At 49.7% G+C, this 21,096-nt stretch overlaps 1 protein-coding gene across 8 annotated transcripts in view; it reads right to left on the bottom strand.

The window, feature by feature from the left end:
• Positions 1–6,259: 6,259 nt before the first annotated feature.
• The window catches only part of TRAF3IP1 (TRAF3 interacting protein 1), a 60,449-nt gene continuing 45,612 nt past the window's right edge, over positions 6,260–21,096 (bottom strand). For 4 of the 8 annotated variants that reach the window (XM_061412814.1, XM_061412816.1, XM_061412817.1 and 1 more), the window contains 3 exons: positions 9,275–9,498; positions 8,442–8,603; positions 6,260–7,829 (listed from right to left, as the gene is read on the bottom strand). In XM_061412814.1, the coding sequence (XP_061268798.1) occupies positions 7,823–7,829; positions 8,442–8,603; positions 9,275–9,498 (393 nt within the window). In that variant the 3' untranslated portion in view covers positions 6,260–7,822. Of the gene's footprint in view, positions 8,604–9,274; positions 9,499–21,096 lie in introns of all 8 variants that reach the window. The other 4 variants (XM_061412822.1, XM_061412815.1, XM_061412819.1 and 1 more) reach the window with 2 other exon arrangements.

The following is a 21,096-nucleotide window of genomic DNA, read 5'->3' as shown; positions in this document are numbered from 1 at the left end:
AAATGGTCGTGGTGCAAATATGTGCGGCACATAATTTACAAATAATTAAATACACGATGTTGTTTAGTCACTAAGTTACATCTGACTCTTGCGACCCCCTGGACTGTAGCCCGTCAGGCTTCTCAGTCCACAGGATTTCCCAGGCAAGAATACTGGAGTGGGATTCCATTTGCTTCTCCGAGGGATCTTCCCGACCCAGGGATCGAACCGAGGTCTCCTGCACAGGCAAGTGGGTTCTTTACCGCTAAGCCACCTGGGAAGCCCTATAAAATACACAATACTCTTTATTACAAATGCCATGTAGGTCGATAATCAAGTCTCATAGAATGCTTTTGTGGATTTTTGCTGAACACTTGGGTTCACAGTCAACCTACGGTGCAATTGCCAAATGCAGCCCTGGCCTAAATGTGGGTTAAGAGTTCCACTTGTTTCCATGAGTAAGAGGAAAGATATTCGACCAATTTCTGCAGAGGAACCTGGCTCATTCAGCAGTGACGTGAGTGATAACTCTGCTGAACTGAATGATCATTTTTGAATACTGAAATGAACTGCCTCGATTTCTCTTGTGCTATTCCGCATGGAATGGCTGCAGATACACACACTTTATTATCACTCTCACTGGGTCAGATCTTCCAGTTTCCCTGATGTAAATACTCCAGCCTTAGCCCCAAGTGACAACTGGCTTTGGATCGGGCAAAGTACAGATAGTCTATACTCTACTCACCCGACAGGTGGCCCCGAAGGTGCAGACGAGAGCAGAAAGTAACCAAATAATTAAGCTAAGCGGTGATGAATTTTCAGCATCCACTTCCTTCGTTTTTAACACAACAGCTCAGAGTTCCGAAAGATTTAGCAATCACTTGCGCGAGCAGCTCCAGCCCAACCTGCACCCCCTGACCTGTGCTCAGGCCCTCACGATGCCAGTGTCTGTGGCAGGGGGCTTTGGAGGTCCAGAGGGGTCTCTCGGGCAGGGCCCTGCCAGGCTTCTCCTGGAGGGATGGTGAGGGGAACGCTCACCCCGGAGACCCAAGCTGCTCTTTCCTCCTGTCACTAAGGAGTCTAAGAACCTCACTTTAAAACCACAAATGGTGTTTTGGCAGGTGTCAAAATAGGGGGAACCCTGAGAGGGGCGTGCAGTTTTACAGGCGGTAGGGGACAGTCTTGTGGGGGGCTGGAGGCTGGTCCACAAGCCCCGTCTGGGGGGCACGCTGGCAAAGGGTCACAGAAGCCACCGCTAAGGGGACAGGCTCCTTCCCCGGTACCGCCGGCTGAAGGACCACGTTCATGCGGGGAGATGTGATTTTGCCCCCAGCTGAATGCGCTTAATGCCTGCCTAAAAGCCATGGTTTCAGGGTTTCTATTTGCGAGTTCTATTTTTAAGTGCATCCTGGTGTTTGTGTTGAAACTGCCCCAAAGACGCTTTCCTTCAGAGCCCTAATCCCTGGAAATGGAAAACCCACCGGAAGAACGGGGCTCCGCTCTGCTCTGGGGCGCGTCCGGGAGGCGTGGGGGTGAGGTCCCCTCTGCGGTGGGTCCAGCCACACGGGGCTGGGACGGTCTGAGTCCCAGCGGCCGGGAGGCCTCAGGCTGCACAAGAGCCCACGGCAGCTGAGCCTCTGGGGGCCCTTCCTCCACAAAAAATATTAAAAATTCTATTTTACAACCACATTGCTATAAGGGCAGATGTATAACCATTACACACTTAAACATTTACTCCGACCTGAAAGTTAGTTTTTTATTATAAAAAAAGCACTTCCCTGGGCTGCTAGAAGGGCCATGAACCCTGGCACTGTGCCTGATGGGTTGGTGGGTCCAGCCCACAAGCCCAGTGCCTGTGGCCCCCAGGCAGATGGGCCAAGTACTAATGCCTGGGCTCTGGTGTCCGGTTTGAGGCTGGACAGGGGATGACCCGCGGCTGCTGCGGCTGGTCAGCGCACCGTGCGCACACCGGCCGCGGCTGCCCTTGCTGTGGCACCAGCCAGAACACCCAGGGGTTTGTAGAAACCACCCACTCACCCTTTCTTAGCTTTGTGCTCACCCAGACGACAGAATAAGCAAGAGGAACCCACGCCGGGGACCTGCAGGCCACGTGTCCTCAGCCCAAAGGCCAGCGATCCCCTCTGAGCTGCCTGCCCCCCTGGGATCCGGAGCCAGCCTCGTGCTCCGACACAGCCCAGGCCTGCTTACCCCAGAGGCCACCGGACGACACGCCTGGGACTTAGACCTGGCCAAGGCCTGTGCTCTCACGGCCTCGGTGTTCTCATCTGGAGAATGGGTAGCTAGGGCCTGACTCCCAGCCCCGAGAGGCTCACAGGAGGAAGTGTGTTAGCGGTTGTGTCTGACTCTTTGCGACCCCATGGACTGCAGGATGCCAGGCCTCCCTGTCCATCACCAACATTACATAAATACTTTTTTTTTTTTTGGCTGGGGTCTGTGCAGAGAGGAATGGTCCGGGAGACCCCAGGGTGGGCTGTGTTCTGAGCGCCACATCCTCCCTCGTGGAGGCCATGGCTGCCACAGACCCCGCTCACTGGCACCTTCCTTCTCTTTCCAGAAGTAAAGAGTGCTTTTCAGTGCTTATAGAGAGCTACTACAAGCCAATTATTGATCTATGTACTTTATAACCAGTCACACATTTATCCTCTGACAACATCCTATGAAGCCGTAACCATGTGGATGAACCCAACCAAACACAGGGGAAAGTGAGGCAAAAATGTAGGCTGTTTGCCCAAAGTAACCAGCTAACAGATGAGCCCTCCCCTCCCTGGGTTGAGGGCTGGACACCCTGACCTGCCAGGGTCCCAACTCCAGCCACTCTCTCCAGCCTGGATTCCCAAACTCTCCGCCCTGTTATTCCTGGAGAATAAGGCCAAATGTTGGTTTCCGGATTCTTCCACGAATTGACTGCTTATTTATATCTTCCTTCCATCATTCAACTGGGCTACAAGTATTTTTCTTACTAAAGAATATTATGGATACTGACTCTCTGTTAGAGATGTTGCGAATATGTCTCCCAGTGAGCCATTGTTTACTTTTGCTTGGTTACATAGAAGTTTTTATTTCTTACGGAGCCAAGTATCAATATATATATTTTTTCATTTATGGCTTCTGAAAAAGGAAGTTCTTTTTCACCCTAACATGTTTAGCACTTCGTATGCGCTCATCTTTTTTAAATGTCTATATTTACCTCTTTGGCTGTGCCGTGTCTTAGTTGCAGCTGGGGCCTGTGGGATCTAGTTCCCTGACCAGAGATCCAACCCATGCCCCTCGTGCTGGGACCGTGGAGTCTGAGCCACTGGACTACCAGGGGAGCCCCTGTGCTCTCCTCCCGTGCTTTATTCCCACGTATCACACTGCCTCTCACAAAACAGAATTATCACAAATAAATTTATAAATAGTATAATGCATATATCAATATATTATGTAAACAGTTTTACACATGCTATACGTATTCTCCAATTATTTTCTTCTAGTATTCTCATATTTTTGGAACTCTCTAAATTTTTTTGGAATTTATTTTTGTATGTAATAGTCTTTGCCATATGGAGAACCATATGTTCCAACACCATTAATTTGGACAATGATCTGAATTATTTCTGCTTTGAAGTACCACATTTATTAGAAATTAAAATTCCTAGAATTCATGTACCTGGCTGGGGGTTCCTATGCTCTTTCACTGATTAATTTATATTTTCCCAGACCAGTACCATCCTGATTTATCACTATAGAGTTACAGCGTGTTACCAGCTTACATTTCTTCCGTAACGTCACGGGGATTTTTGTTTTTACCCTCCAGTTTACAGACTGGGGAGAAAGGTCAACATGTGTCCTCGAGGGCTAAACCAGCCGTGGGCTCTGCACCCACCAAGCACGTGGACTCACCTTCTCTCGGGCCCTGCCCTGTGGTGCGCCCTGGCCCACCTCCACGGCCCCCTTCTCCACCTCCCGGCCAGCGGTACTCAAGGGTCCTCACAGCAGAGCTGGAGTCCAGTCCCGTGTCGGGGAGTCCTTCACTCGCTCAGCCTCCTGTTCTGGGGGGCCATGGGCACCCTTCCTCGTCTGGTCCCGTCCCTTTGAGCTCCCTGTGGCTAGGACCAGGAGGATAGCTGGGCCCTGGGGAGACCTGTGCCCGCCCGGCCCCGTCTGTCTGTCCACCAGGCAAGGTGGTCAGCATCTGCTCGAAGTGCTGGCTGCTCACTGCCCAGGCCAGAGGGCTTAATGCACTTTAGAGAGAAGCCTCAGCCCTGAAGGGCCCCATGATTGGCTTTAAGACCACATCCCTCCTCGGCACCAGCAGCTAGGAGGCCCGAGTCCCCCGCAGTGGCCACAGGCCGAGGCAAAGACCTGTCTGTGGCGTCCAGCCCTGTGTGTCCTCGGGCGGAGGCCTGGACAGGACTTGCCTCGGCGCATACCATGGTCCTGGCCTCCCCCAGGAAAACGCTCAGGGCCGGCACTCCACACGGGAGGGAGCAGTCCTGGGCTTAACGTGCGTCGGGGGCACGTTCGCACCACGGGGCGGGAAGGAGACGTGGGGCCCCCTGCCAAGCTGACGGGGACCAGCTGCCCTGCAGGATGGAGGGGTGGGCAGGAGCCCCGTGTGAGCCAGAACTCTCGAGAAGCCCTTGGTACTGAGGGGCTGGTGACCCTGTCCCGGCATCTGAGCTCAGGGGTGGGGTGGGAGGTATCCAGGCCACACAGATCCAAAGTCCCAAGCTCTCCCCAGACCCCTGGCCTCCTTCCCACCAAGTTTCTTGCCTTAGCCTGTGCCGTTTAGGGGAAAGAAGAGCCTGTCAGCAGAGGAGACCACCTTGACGAGGGCAGAATTCACCTGGAGAGGTGGGGTCCAGCTGGGAGTGGGACCTGCACTCCCCCGCATGGCGCACTCTGGTCCTTCTCTGCCGGTCAGCGGGCAGAGGGGAAAGGTCCAGGAGTCACGGAGCAGGGCACATCCTGGCCATAACCCCGGTGGCCAGTGAGATGCACCCCTGGCTGGCAGGCCACCCCCAGCTTCAACGACTGGCCCATCTGCCCTTTGCTGTCCATGATGAGCCTTGTCTGGGCTTTGAGACGCCAAGGTGCTACCCACGGACACGACGGAGGGCAGTGAAGGGAGCAAGTCAGTGTCCAGGCCTAGCCTTCGATCTTCAGATGTGTAGGGGCCTTTTGGTCTACAGTTCAGAGCAAGACCCAGGGCCCTTGGCAGTGAAACCATGGAGTCCTAACCACTGGACCACCAGGCAAGTCCCTGAACTTCATTTTCTTACCAGAAAGACCAACTTCCTCGGTTTAAGAAGCTGATAATCAATCTGGAACTCAGCTCTAAATACGGACTTAAACGCTAGTTTTCATAGCTTCAAAAGCCATTTAAATGTCATTTCTCTCAATGAATTTTTTAAAAAGTCCTCTTCAACTTCCCTCCATGGAAACACACATAACCAGAGGGGGTTCTTCCAGGAGCTTCCTTCCGCCCGCTGGTAAAGCCTGTGTTAAACTGTGCTTGCCAGGATACTTTTTAGAAAAACACACAGCCTTGTTATTAATAAAGAGCATCACGGGACAGAGGTGAGCTTGCTCAGGGAGTGGATGTGCTGGAGGCTTCCTCCTGTCCCAGCAGCCCTGGGACTCACACACCTGCTTTTCTGGCTGGTAGGCTCCTGGTGGGGCGGGGGCGTGGGGGCCATGAGGAATGAGGTGACCTGTCTCTGCTTCCCTGCGCGTGGGTGGAAGACCCGGAGCTGGGAGTGGAGTCCAGTCTGTGCGGAAACCCTTCAGGGTGGGCCGCCTGAGCACAGGGTCCTATGGGCAAGGTCATTTTTTTTTTTTAGGAAAAAGGAGAAACCAAATAATTTTTATTCCTTTTTAGATTGTTTCTATAAACTTTTCAGGGAAGATACATCCAAAGGTAGTCTCATTCTGAACCCGGTTTTTGTGGGAGCTCAAGCTGGTTGGTCACCCTAAGCCTGTGACTGGGGACACCATGCTGTTTATTCAAAAGCCGGGAGAGGTCTGGCCACCTCTCCTCTTGCTCAAGTCCCCCCCACGCGGCGCACGTCAGTGGAAGACACATCCTGGTCAGGTCAGGGCGGCTTGGAGAAGAAGTCCAGGAATACTTCGGGGGCACCTGTCGACAGGCTGAGGACTCCAGACCCCCCAAGACCCCAACTCCACTTACACTGTCACTAAACACCACCACCTCTCTTCCTAGAGTCCAATTACTAGTTTTCAAGTTGCTTATTGAGAAGAAAAATAAGTATGAATATCAAAGTAGAAAGCTTGAATTTTAGTCTCCAAGTTATTTTTTCAAAGGTTGACATATTTCCTTTAAATATAAATGTGTCAGTCCAACCAGCTCAATTGTTTTTAATTAAAATGTCTAAAGTATGACTCCAGTACTTCCTGAAAACTTACATGCCATAGTAGAAGAAAACATTTAATAATCCTATTTGCGTATTTTATCGAAATTATAAATAACAGGATTTATTCATCTGTGTTGAATACAGTCATAACCACATGCAGCGACTTCCTAGGACTTCATGAATGATCATAAAATTCCTGAAAAGTGTTTACCTGCCTTATATAAGACTCCAATTTATACAGAAAAGGGGTGTCATGAGTGAAAATATAAATTGCCTGAACTGTCTTCACAGAAAAAAAACTGCACACATGCTGAAGTTTTAAAAATCCATATGCTTTTTTCCAGGTGTGAACTGAACTGCACAACCCCATACACTGATAGAAAAAAAACAGGTGATTATTTTTAATGATTTATGTATAAAAGAAAAATAAATTTTATGATACAATTTGAGAGACTATTCCATACAAAATTTGACTCACATACAATGTATGCGATTTTTTTGCAACACAAAAACTCTAGTCTTACCTACAAATTCATAAAAGGTAGACTTCTTAACCTGACGCAAAACAGGGTCCCTTTGGGGTGGTGGCTGTCACTTGAGTCGGTGGAAAAGAGACTGTGAACGTGGGAAGGCCTGGGTCACCGGTCCACCTCCCCTCCTCCAATGACGTGTTAATATCTAGTGTCATTTCAGCAGACAGAATTTTATGGTTAACTACAGAAAGGAGAAAAAGACTAGTGTTTCACAATGGCACATCTTAATAATCCAATCTTGAACTTTGCTTCAAAAATCATAGAACGACCTCTGTAACAGATTTACTTTGGAAATGACACTAAGGAAAAACTTAACTGTGCCATCTGTGCTAATCTTTTAAAGAAACAAAACTCTCTCAGGAAATTCTAACATTTAAAATGACACTGTTTGGGTTACATCATAAATAATAGTATGCAGAACAGAAGTGTCAGGACCCAGACTTTAAGACCCGTAAGCATGTCTCCAAACGGTGAGATCCTTTATACACAAATACAAGACTTTAGTATTTACAATATTATACGTAGTGAAAAACTAAATATAAACCATGTTTTTTTAAAAAAAACTTTCACTTTAAAAAAAATTTCTAAAAAATGGTAACATCAAAAAATTTTGCAAATCTGTGCATCCTTTAATTTTTTTTTTTTTTCCTGTGCATCCTTTAAAGTCTTCCTTCTGCAGGTTCTTCCTGAGCCACCTGTCTCTGAGGTGCCCGGGTGCTTACAGCTGGGCAAAGGAACAGGCCTGGGCCGTTGGCTTGAACAGCAAGCTTTGCTTCTAGAGAGGATGAGGGGTCCCACAGCTGCACTGATGTGCTCGCGGGGAAGCCCAGGGGCTCGATGTTGAAGAAAGTGAGGATGCGGCCTATGACACTCTCAAGTCAGACGATGCCCACAAAGGCCACAGTCAAATCTCCTTTTTAAATATATGAACTTTTAAGGGCTGGAAAAATAAGCAAAACATAATAGGGAGCAATAAGAATTGCGTTAAGGTACACGCAATGACAGAGAGGTTAAAAACTAGAGTTCGTGGGTACCTTATAAAGACACGGGCTGAAATGAACCCTTTGCAAGTGGAAATGAGCTAAAAATATAAGTCTCTGCTTTTTGGGCCTCACTGCCTTTATAAGGCTCCTGTTAAAACGTGCAACCAGCCTCACTCGGGGCTCGAGCAGTCCTGTCAGCAGGCTTGGAGTCTGCGGTCTTGGACACCTGCGTCCCGGGTGGTCCCAGCACCGCTCACCCGCTGGACGGACCGGCCCAGAACCCAACAGCTGACGGCAGAGACCAGGCCTGCAGAGAAATGTCTCACACCAGAGGTGTCCGCAAGAGCCGTTTGTAACTAGTGAGTGTTCCAGTGGAGGAAGGCAGGGAAACACGGTCTCTCCCAGGCCGAACGTGCCTAAGGTGGTAAAGCTCTGAAAACCAGGAGGATGATGCTGTGAGCTGCTCACCGCCGCCTTCAGACTGAAACCTCACACCAGGAGCGAAGTGCCAGCCTCCTCCTTAAGCGCAGGCTGAGGGACCCCTGGAGTCTGCAGCTTTGAGCTCTCACCTCCTGGAACTCAGGTTGATGCTGTACACCATCTTCTGGATCTTCTCCTCGTTCTTCAGGATGTTCGCCTTCACGGCACAGATCTTGTCCTGCTGGTCCCTGACCAGCTGCTCCAGCTCCGCCAGCTCCGCCTTGAGGGGCTCCACGGCGCCGTCAGTGATGCTGCCGGGACACAAGCCGGGGCTCGTGAGGACCTCTCTCCTTTCCCATCTGATGCTTTTCGTCGTGCAGCACGCGGGGATCTTAGTTCCCCGACTGGGGACTGAACCCAGGGCCCCTGTGTTGGGAGTGCGGCGCCTTAACCACTGGACACCAGGGAAATCCCTACACTGGCTTCTTAATTAAAACAATGGGAGGTAACAAAAGTAAATTACTCATTGTATCCAAAGGGGTGGGGGGGGGGATAAAAATATAAATGTGCTTTTTTCAAGTAAAAAATTTTAAATACTTTCAAATTACAGTCACAAAACTTTGGGGGTTTCGATAAGACACAAGGTAAACATGGTATCCAAACTGCTAAGTTTCCTGCCTTTTGAATGTCTAAATCTCGGGATTCTGAACACTGAGTGCAGATCTTTCCTAGCTGCTACAGAGAAATGCACATTATGTTGTGAATGAAGAAGCAATGTACTTTCCTTGGGGGAGGAGGTAAGAAAGAGGGTTGAGAGGGCTGGGTTCTCCAGAGGTCTCCCCCACCCCTCTCCCAGTCCCTAACGCCCTTACCCTCCCTCCCCCCGCCCCTCCCCCAGTCCCCCACCACCACCTCTGCTCCTGCTGCAGGGCCTCCACTTGCTGCCCTGGGCTGTCTCCCCCTCCCTCCCCCGCCCCCCCACCTCTGCTCCAGCTGCAGGGCCTCCGCGTGCTGCTGGTTCTCAGCGTGCCACAGCTGCAGCTCGTTCTGCATGGCGTCCACATCCTCCTGGATGTAGTCCATGATCTTGCCCAGGGGAAGGGCGCTCCGGCACAGGGTCTGGATGGACACCCGGAGCTTCTCTATTTCCTTGGAGACGATGTCCTTCTCCTTCTTCCAGGACGACTCGAAGACAAGCGGCTTCTCCTGGGAGGAGTGTGAAGGGAGAGGAGCACACTTACTCCTGAGGGCAGAGGGCGTGGGCGCGGGGACAGCACTGGTGCGTGACCTGCAGGATTGTAGACAGGGCTTCACACCTGTGACCCCGAGGCTCGGCCAGCAGTGCCCGTGAGGGCCTGTACAGTAAGGTCTTCATCTCCCAGGTGACCGGAAACCTACAGCTGTTCTTGTTACAAGAGCTCAGGCAGGGACACAGAGGACAGTCCCCAAAGGAAAAGGGACCCAGGGTGCATGTCACTCCCTGAGGGCCCCACCTCCCCACTTCACGGGGCTGCAACCCCGCCAGCCCGGAGCGAAAGATAACCCGCCCAGCAGAGAAGGGGAGGGGAGGGGAGGACCACCGCAGAGGGAGGAGCCAGAGTGTGTGGACGGAGGGTGTGGCCAGGGCAACATGGGGCAGCAGGGGAGGCTGAGGCCATGGGGCCTGGGGCCGGGTAGGTGGCGGAGGGGCTCCCACGGCCGCTGCTGAAGGAGGGGAGGAGGGAGGTGACCAGAGACCTTCAGTCGGTTTTGGCCAGGGGTTCTTGGGCTGTTTCACACAAGCAATACCTAGAATTCTCTTCGTATGAGACTTTACCACTGACATCTCTGAATCTCAAGAACCGACAGGCATCTTGGCTTGGGGACCTTTCCTGGGGAAATTAAAACTCTTCAGGAACGCCCCCGCCCCGGCCCCGGTGCTCCCACCACACAGGCTGACTCCATGCCCCCGCTGTGCCCACGGACAGCAGGAGTCGGATGGATTAAGTTAGAACTGATGGACTCCTTTTATTTCTAGGCTTGTTTAACCAAGTGACACATAAGCGCTCGTGTCACTTCTAATCCGGTTCAGACCAAGACCCCAGAGGGCAGGAACCTGCATCTGGTCCACGTAAGTGCTCCTTAAAAACCTGCCAAATGAACAGATGATGTGAGTAAGAGATTTACGTGTCGAGATCTGAGCTCCACTGTGCTCTGGCCTTTAGCAAACACATGGAAGCCTTAACACAGTGCCCGGCACGCAGAAGCATTAAACAAATAGGACTACAAACAGAAGGCAAAGCTCACAGAACCAGTGAATTCTGCAAGGCTGCGAGATACAAGATAAACATACAAAAAGCAACTGTTTCTGTTTGCTGGCAATGAACACACGGCTACCAAAATTAAAGATACATCGCCACCTATTACTGCTCAGAAAAGAGAAGTACCATTCGTAAGTCTAACAAAATATGTATAGAACTTGTGTACTGAAAACTGCACAACGTGGATAAAACACATCAAAGGAGGTCTAAAAAGTGAGAGCCATACCCTGTCCATCAACTGCAAGATTAACACAGTAAAGATGTCAGTTCTCCCCAAACTGATATACGGGTTTAATACAATTCCTAGCACAGTCCCAAATGGTTTGTAGACGTGGACAAGACTGTCCTAAAACTTACACAGAAAGGCACAGGATCTAGCGTGGCCGAAACATTTTGAAAAAGAAGAAATACGCGGGAAGCATCAGGCTACTGGATCTCAGGACTTAACTCGAGCAACAGCACTCAGGACGGTGTGGTCAGGGCAGGGTGGACACCCAGATCCAGGGGACAGAGCAGAGAACCCAGGTCCTCCTCACAAACACGCCCACCTGACTTCTGACAAAGGTGCTATGGCAAGCCAGCGGAGGAGAGGCAGGCTGTTACACGCGGCACTGCAGCGACTGGACACACTGTCATAGCGGCACCGCAGAGACTGGACACACTGTCACACGCGGCACTGCAGAGACTGGACACACTGTCACACGCGGCACTGCAGCGACTGGACACACTGTCACACGCGGCACTGCAGAGACTGGACACACTGTCACACGCGGCACTGCAGAGACTGGACACACTGTCACACGCGGCACTGCGGCGACTGGACACACTGTCATACGCGGCACTGCAGAGACTGGACACACAGGCGGAACGGGACCCTGACCAGTCTCACACCTTACACAGAGACTTCCCTGAAACGGGCCACGGACTGAAATGGAAAACATAAAACTATAAAACTTCTAGGGAAAAAACCTAGAAGAAAGTCCTCGGGATTTAGGGCCAGGTAAATAAACAGTTTTGACTTGACACTAAAAACATGATCAGTTGAAGGAAAAACTGATACATGGGTGCTGTCACCATTAAACACTGTCCATGGGCAACAACCCTGCTGACAGCGTGGGAGGCACGCTAGACGGTGAGGGCGTGCGCTCAGAGCACAGGCCTGGCAAAGGCCCAGGGCCCGTGGCGCACAGACTCCCGGACATCAGCAGCAAAAAGCAAGCAATCGAGCTAGAAGACGGACAAAAGAACAGACTCTTCACCTAAGATGACACACAGAGGGCCGAACGCACGTGCAAAGACACGCAGTCATTCCCCGCCAAGGAAACGCGATTAGCAGCACAAGAGGGGTAACCCACACCTATCAGAAACAGTGACCATGGCAGACGCTGGGAAGGACTCGGAGCCTGGACCCCTCAGTCCTGGCTGGTGGGAACGCAAAACGGTACAGCTGCTCTGGAAACAGTGTGACCAGGTCTTTAAAACTAACCGTGCAACCGCCATACAAGCCAGCAACTATACCCCTGGGCACTGACCCCAGAGAAGGGAAGACGTGCTGACACAAAAGCCTGTGTAGGTGTGTTGATGGAAGCTTCATTCAGAGCAGCCAAACACTGGACACAGCCCAGATACCCTTCAGGGAGTGAATAAATACACTATGCTACGCCCATATCACGGAATACTACTTGGCAAGAAAAGAGGAATGAACTGCTGATTCACACAACAACCTGGATGGACCTGCTGAGAGTTATGCTGAGTGAAAAAAAGCCAGTCTCAAAATTTACATGCTGCATGATTCCATTTCCATAACAGTCTTAAAATGATATCACTATAAAATGGAGACCAGATTAGCAGTTGCCAAGGGTTTGGGACAGGGTGGGGTGGAAGGCAGAGGGTGGGTGTCATTATAAAAGGGCAATAAGAGGGATCCTTGGGATGCTGGAGATGTCCTGTATCCTGACGGCATCAAGGTCTGCATCCTGGATGTGACAATGCACTCAGCTTTGTCAGATGTTATCAGCAGGGAGGACCAAGTAAAGGGTCCCCGGGGTCTCTGTTATCTCTTATAAATACATTTGAATCTACAGTTATCTCAAAATAACTTCAATTAAAAAAAAAAAAAAAAGGTAGTGGCTATAAAAGTGCTTTTGAATTAAAATGCTAAGTGACTAAAATGAATCAATGATAAACAATGATAAATTACTTCCCAGGAAAAAATGTGCTGTCCTTATTATACTGACTACTTTATTATGAACTATACAAAACAGATCTTCATGACCCAGATAACCATGATGGTGTCATCACTCACCTACAGCCAGATACCCTGAAGTCCAAAGTTAAGTGGGCCTTAGGAAGCATAACTATGAACAAAGTTAGTGGAGGTGATGGAATTCCAGCTGAGCTATTTCAACTCCTAAAAGATGATGCTATGAAAGTGCCACACTCAATATGCCACTAAATCTGGAAAACTCAGCAGTGTCCACAGGACTGGAAAAGGTCAGTTTTCATTCCAATCCCAAAGAAAGGCAATGCCAAAGAATGCTCAAACTACCACACAACTGCCTTCATCGCACATGCTAGCAAAGTAATGCTCAAAATTCTCCAAGCCAGGCTTCAACAGCACATGAACTGAGAACTTCCAGATGTTCAAGCTGAATTTAGAAAAGGCAGAGAAAACAGAGATCAAACTGCCAACATCTGTTGAATTATCGAAAAAGCAAGAGAGTTCCAGAAAAACATCTACTTCAGCTTCATTGACTACACTAAAGCCTTTGACTGTGTGGATCATAACAAACTGTGGAAAACTCTTCAAGAGATGGGAATACCAGACCACCTGACCTGCCTCCTGAGAAATCTGTATGCAGGTCAAGAAGCAACAGTTAGAACTGGACATGGAACGATGGATTGGTTCCAAATTGGGAAAGGGGTACATCAAGGCTATATATTGTCACCCTGCTTATTTAATTTATACGCAGAATACATCACGTGAAATGCAGGGCTAGATGAAACACAAGCTGGAATCAAGGTTGCCAGGAGAAATATCAATAACCCCAGATATGCAGATGACACCAGCCTTATAGCAGCAAGTGAAGAGGAACTAAAAAGCCTCTTGATGAAATTGAAAGAGGAGAGTGAAGAAGTTGGCTCAAAACTCAACATTCAAAACACCAAGATCGTGGCTTCCAGTCCCATCACTTTATGGCAAATAGATGGGGAAACAATGGAAACAGTGACAGAGTTTATTTTCTTGGGCTCCAAAATCACTGCAGATGGTGACTGCAGCCATGAAATTAAAAGATGCTCACTCCTTGGAAGAAAAGCTATGACCAACTTAGACAGCATATTAAAAAGCAGAGATATTACTTTGCCAACAAAGGCCCATCTAGTCAAGGCTACGGTTTTTCCAGTGGTCATGTATGGATGTGAGAGTTGGACCATAAAGAAGCCTGAGTGCCAAAGAACTGATGCATTCAAACTATGTTGTTCGAGAAGACTCTTGAGAGTCCCTTGGACTGCAAAGAGACCCAACCAGTCCATCCTAAAGGAGATCAGTCTTGAATATTCATTGGAAGGACTCATGCTGAAACTGAAACTCCAATACTTTGGCCACCTGATGCAAAGAGCTGACTTATTTGAAAAGATCCTGATGCTGGGAAAGATTGAAGGCTGGAGGAGAAGGGGACGACGGAAGATGAAGACGGTTGGATGGCATCACCATCTCGACGGACATGAGTTTGAGCAAGCTCCAGGAGTTGGTGACGGACAGGGAGGCCTGGCGTGCTGCAGTCCAAGGAGTCGCAAAGAGTTGAGCATGACTAAGCGACTAAACTGAACTTTATTATAGTGATGATATTGATGACTGACTTAATTGAGACATTTAAAATTCTGCTTAAACCCACTCATAATGATATGAAGTAATTCCTATGTATCTGGCATGATACTGACTCTAACACGAAACCATACAGGGCAGAGACCTCGGGACAGGGACGGACACACACAGCACCTGCTGAACTCGGCGCGTCCCGCCTGGGACAGCACACCCAGGGGCTGCCTGCCAGCCTCCGTCAGGATTCTGTGTCGGCACCGAGCGCCATCGGGGACACACGCCACGGAGTGCACAGTCTTACTTTTGAGGGGTTAAGGACTTTAACACAAGACTGGGCTAGGATTATGATAGCTGGGATAGGCTTTTCCCATTGCTGCAAAATATAAAAATTCTGGCATTTTCCAAGTTTTCATTTAAGGCGGCGGGTAGAGTGGGTAAGTCAAGACTGACTCTGTGCTTTACAAAGCACCCCCACTGACGACAGGCTCTGATTTATACACAGCTCGTTCTGCTGTATCAGCAACTTTCCAGACAAACGCAACCATTATAAACCCCAGTTTTATAGACTTTTAATATGTACAGTAAAATCTGAGAATCCACCACTGTACTCACCACACAGGAATTAGTCATATGAAATATGCTTAATTTTTGAAAATGGAAGAAAAAAAAAAAAAAAACAAGAGAAACTGTATCATTACCCCCAAATAGTGCCTAAAAGCCGCTGGAACATGGGCGGACTCGGGGGCGGGCGTGGGCCGTCAGGCCCGGGCGCTCCGCGGGGACCCAGCCGGCCTTCCGCCTCCTCGGAGCTTTACAGCCTCCAGAGCGCGGCCTGACCTCGCCCTGCCTCGGTCTCCTCACAATAAAATGGAAATGCTAATATTTACCCTGCAGGCAGGATTCGATGGGGTAACATAAAGCAAGCAGCTCAGTGCCTCACACATTGTAAACCCTGGACGAACGGTCACCGCTGTCGTAAACGTCTCCCCGCGAAGGACGGGCACCGGCCTCGGGAGAGGCTGCAGGTGACGCTCCTGCAGGCGACACTCGCCTGCTGTGTGCTCAGCGCCAACCCACGCCGCGTTCTCGTGGCTTCAGGCGGACGAGCTCTCCCGTCGGAACAGCGTTTACCTTCCTCCCTGACACATCGCTTCCTGTCCTCACTTTCTGAAACACACACAGCCCACCCCATGAGACGCGCTCTTGAAGCTCTTCATGGAAAGGCTGCGGTTCTTGGCTCGGAGCTGAGCTGAGGCCCGCGGGCGGCACCCCAGCCGTGACGGGGGCGCTGCAGGTGACGCGGGGACACTCGCCCACCCCCGGCGCCCTCCTGCCTGCTGCCGGGCGGGCTCCCTCCTCGCGCGGGCTGCAGACTGTTGACTCAGCTGCTGTCGGGCGGCGGGGACCTCTGGCAAAGTGTTTCCTCGTTTGGCTGGCCACTTCACACGCGCTTCGGAAGAAGTGACTTTCCAGGATCTTTCGGGGGAACAGCTGCCTCTGGGACTGAATATTAATTGCATTTGCCACACATGTACTTGTCCCCAGAAGTGTGGGCATTTAATTGTGTTTATAGTGACTTTTTAAGTTTATAATTATTATTGTAAGTCATACACATAAAAAGCATTAACCTGAGAGGTTTCTTGACATTTCAACACAAGGCTTCAGGAGAAGAAAGTGCTGTCGTCAAAATAATGCTGCAAACCCTGACCTGCAGGTCTCGCCAGAATCTCTCAGGAGCGGGATCAGGCACAGCGCTGCCCTCCACTCAGCCGCTGATCTGAGGGGTCCTGGGACCTCCTGGGAGAGCTCTGCCCCACATTAAGCAAACCCAATAAACAGTGGCCTGATGAATCAAGGAGGGGGCAATAAATCAGAGCGTGTGGGCGTGTGCTTTAAATAGCATGCTCCCCCATGACCTCCGGAAGTGATTCATATACAGCCTGTCAGAAGTTCCTTTTCTTCCTAAACCGAGGAATGCCTGTACCCAAGCTACAGGAAGAAAGCAGAGACCCCCCAGGAGGACTATTCCGAGGGTCCCATCCACCCAGGGACACTCCGCCATCAGACTTCTCTGCAAAGCACGTGTTCACGTCCGGTGTGGGTCAAACGGAACACATGGGAAAACGGTCTGGAGCCAAACACTTTAACGTTCAACCTACAGGAAAGCACGTGAGGCAGAACCGCACAGCTTGAGAGAACGACACGGCGCCACCTGCAGCCACCGCCTGCGTCAGGAGAGCAAGCCCCGCCAGGGCCCCCGGAGCCCGAGGTGCCGCTGCCGGCTCGAGTCCCGGGTCTGTGTGACCAGCTCTGCTGTTCGCATACCCGCCCGCCTGTTCCACGTGTGCAGGACGGAAGGAAGGAATCTCACAGACAGACAGACAGACACATACACACACTCTCTCTCACGTATCCGCGTGTGTCAGCCTCTGTCCCTCGGCACTGCTGAATGGCGACGTGACCGGACGAATACACCGACGTACCCATCCACTGCTGTGCTGGTGGACACGTGGTGGTTCCTGGCCTGGGGCATGACACACCACACAGCTATGAGCCGTCTCACAGGTGTATCCCAGCACACGTGCGCACAGGACCCTCCGGCACGCGTGGTGAGAAGCGGCGCTGCTGGGCCAGCGGGTATATCTGTCTTCAGCCGCGTGATGTCCTGGCACAGAGCTTTACGACGTGGCTGCACCAACATACATCAAGTATTTTCCACCAGCCAGGACTGTATTTCTGTGCTCTGATGTCAGAGCTGGTACCCGTGGGCCCAGATGCCCTGTTTCTTTGGCATGGCGCCCTAGCAAGGTGCTGTGACTATTCTAACTCACCCACATGTGGCACTGAAAAGCTGAAATCTGTAATTAATCTGCCAAGGAATAAAGAGAATAACAGGAAAACAGCAACAACAGCACTGATTCCAATCGTTCTACCACAACCTGACTGCTGCAGGTAATGACTGCTGAGCACCGGCAGCAGAGAGAAAGCCACTGCTCCAAGTCAGCGGCGTACTGTTAAAAAAACCTTCCAGATGACTAAACATCTGCTCACAGGGACTTCCCTTGTGGCCTTGCGGTCCAGTGGTTAAGAATGTGCCTGCCAGTGCAAGGGACGGGGTTCAATCCCTGGTATGGAAGATCCCACACGCTGCAGAGCGCCTAAGCCCACTTACCACGGAACTGCGGAGCCCGAGTGCTACAGCTGCTGAAGCCCGCACGAACCTGTGGTTGGCAGCAAGAGAAGTCACAGCAGTGAGCGGCCCCTGTACCAAACACGAACAGCCCCGCTTTGCCACATCTGGAGAAAGCCCGGGTGCGGCAACAAAGACCCCAGGCAGCCAGGAAAAAATCCTGCTCGTTGCGGCCACTACAGATAAGAAATAAAACACAAGCAGGAAGCCTTTAGAAAGCACATGCGCGAAACTGTGTAGTGTGAGGCTGACTCCCAGACCGGATGCAGGCAGACCTGGGTGACATCCTCCTGTCTATGTAATCTCAGACACGATAACTTTTGTGCCTGTTTCCGAACTTAGCAAATGGGATGACACCTATCTCGTAAGTTCCCGTGAGGATTAAATGGAGTGACGGATGCAGGTCCTAGGGGCAGTAACTGCTGTACTGACGTCAGCTGTTGAGAACAACTAAGGGGTAAACTTCAACAGGAGAAGAAATGCATATATGGAACCACCCAGCACCTGGTGCAGAGGGAAATCAAAAGATCATTAAGTGTCAGCTACTTCTACAGACATTACCGTCCATGGAAAGGAACAAGGAACGCTCTCGGAAGGCTATGCGAGTTCACTGTGGCTGAAGCCCGAGGTTACTGCACAGAATAGAGAAGACGCAACTTCAGACAGGTCTTTCTGACTGACTCCAAAATGGAAATAATTTAAAAATCATCTTGTCACATGGAAAGCTGATCAAAACGACACCAACAGAGCAGGCAACAGGGAAACGCGGACTCAGACGCCCAGCTAGAGGGGTTCTTTCTCTATTTAAAGGAATGAAGTGAAGAATACATTACTGGCCTAAAACTGGTCCTTTCGAGCATTTTTATGAAAGGCTATGACCATGTATTTATTCTTTCAGATAAAACTTTTTTATTTTGGCCGCACGGTGCAGCAAGTGGGATCTTAGTTCCCCTGTCAGGGATCAACCTTGCACGCCCTGCACCGGAAGGCAGAATCTTAGCCACTGGACCACCAGGGAAGCGCCCCACAGAAACCTTAGAATATCCTTCACCAAATTCCAAAACATCCATTGAACATTTATTGGGATTGCATTATACTTATAAGTTAATTTGAGAGAAGTGACATCTCTGTAATAGTGAGTTTCCATGCAGAACACAATGTCTCTCATGACTTTTTCCAAGCCTTTTATATTTCTTGGTAGAATTCTGTGGCTTCTCAATACAGTTACTATAAATTCTTAATAAAAGCACACATGCTGTGGAAATTTACATTTTTGTTTCCAGTTCTGGAGGAAGAGCTTGATACACATTGTTTCCAACTGGTTATTGTTGACATATAGGAAAAATACTGACTTCTGTGTATTTATTTTGTCCCTGGCCACCTTACAAATTTTTTAAACATATTTAAAGTTTAAGGGGTTGACTGACTTGGTAGACCGCTGTCCTTTCCGGAATCCAGCCACATTTCTCTCTGCACCGGTTAGCCCTCCAGAGGGTCTCACTTCACTTCCTTGCTCCTGAATTCCACGGAGACACCCACAGCCCTGTCCTGCTGTGTAGGATGCTGACTGCTCCATGCAGGACCTCTCCCTCTTGCGGCCAGAAGCACCTTCCTACCCCAGTTCACTGCAAGCTTCCAGTAATAGTGGACACTGAATTTTACAGTGCCATTTATTCTCTCTCTCTTTTTTGTTGTTATTGCACTGGGTCTTCGCTGCTGCACGAGAGCTTTCTCTAGTTGTTCCCCGTGAGTGATCCCCACAGTGTTGACAGTGAGCTTTGATGGACAGCTAGTGAACTCGAGCAGAAAGCCATCCTGAGTCTGCAAAGGGAGAAAGCACACCTCCAGCGTTGGCTGCACTCCTGGGAAGGCAGAGGGAGGCTGTGAGTACCCAGCGTGGAGCTGCAGGACACAGAGAAGGCACAGAAGCGGAGGAATTCCGCAAGGGACGAGCAGGAAACAGGAGTGCAAACAGAAGAGGTGAGAAAGCCTCGGGCTCCCTAGCAGTGCTGGTGGAGGATTTATTTCCCAAGTCGGTTAGTAAAGACTGGAGGGGCTGCTGCTACTTCTGGTGTGAGGACAGCAACAGAAGGCGCAAGGAACGTGAAAAATCAAGGAAATACAGCAGCACCGGCGTGCTTCCGGTGTGAGTGACCCCACAGACACGGGGATCTGCAAGTTAGCCGATAGAGAACCCAAAACAGCTATTTTAGGGAAGTTTGATGAGCAGAACAGAATAGGGAAGTTTGATGAGCAGAACAAAACACAGACAATTCAACAAATCAGGAAAATCATACAGGGAAAAAATAAGTTTCACAAGGAGAAACAGAAATTCTGGAGCTGAATAACATAGTGACTGAAATGAAAAATGTGACGAGAGCATCAACAACAAAACAGTTCAAGTGGAAAAAGAATGTGAGAAGAAGAAGACGGGACCTTCAAAACGATCCAGTCCAGGGGGAAAAAGAGTGAACAAACAAGAGTGAAGAAAGCCTCTGCAAGCAACTGGAGGGAAGAGAGGCAGAGCGCTTGGAGAAATAACGGCTGAGAACTTCCGAAATCTGGAGGACATCTGGACATCCAATTCGTGAAGCTCACAGTTCATCAAACAAACTTCACTTAAGGAGATCTTGGGCTTCCCAGGTGGCACTCGCGGTAAAGAACCTGCCCACCAATGCAGGAGACATGAGAGACGCGGGTTGGATCCCTGGGTCAGGAAGAGCCCATGGAGGAAGGCATGGCACCCACTCCAGTATTCTTGTCTGGAGAATCCCCATGGACAGAGGAGCCTGGTGGGCTACAGTTCATAGGGTCTAAAACAGTCAGACACGACTGAAGCAACTTATCACACAAGTAAGGAGATCTTCCCTAAGATGTATTATAATAAAACTATCAAAAATCAAAAACAAGGAGAGACCCTTAAAGCAGCTGGTAACTTCCTGCTATAAAGCAATCTGAAGATTTGTCAGGAGAGACTTTACAGGCCAGAAAAGAGTGGGCAAAATATTCAAAGAGATGAAGGGGGAAACAAAGGCGTTAGCTCAAGAATACTCTATCCAACAAAGCTCTCCTTCAGAAATAAAGGAGCGGTGAGACTTTCCCAGACAAACAAAAGTTGAGGGAGCTCATCACTACCAGACCTGCCTTAGGAGAAACACTGAAAGGAGCTCTTCAGGCTGAAACAGAAGGATACTAATTAGTTACAAGAAAACATACAACATAATGGTGAAGGTAAGTATACGGTGAAATTCAAAATACTCTAATGCTATAATATGATGGAGGTATTAATCACTTAATGAAGGTTTGAGATAAAGTATTAAAAATAACTAAAGTCACAATAATTTTGCTAATAAATAAAGAATATAAAAAGAGGTAGACCATAACATCAAAAACATATGAAGGGGGAGTAAAAGCATAGAGTTTTGTATACAATTGATGTTAAGTTGCTATCAGTGTAAAATAGACTGTTTTATCTATAAGATGTTTTATGT

Source organism: Bos javanicus, chromosome 3, assembly GCF_032452875.1.
Source record: "Bos javanicus breed banteng chromosome 3, ARS-OSU_banteng_1.0, whole genome shotgun sequence".
Taxonomy (NCBI): Eukaryota; Metazoa; Chordata; class Mammalia; order Artiodactyla; family Bovidae; genus Bos; species Bos javanicus.
This window is presented reverse-complemented; position numbering and strand designations above follow the sequence as displayed.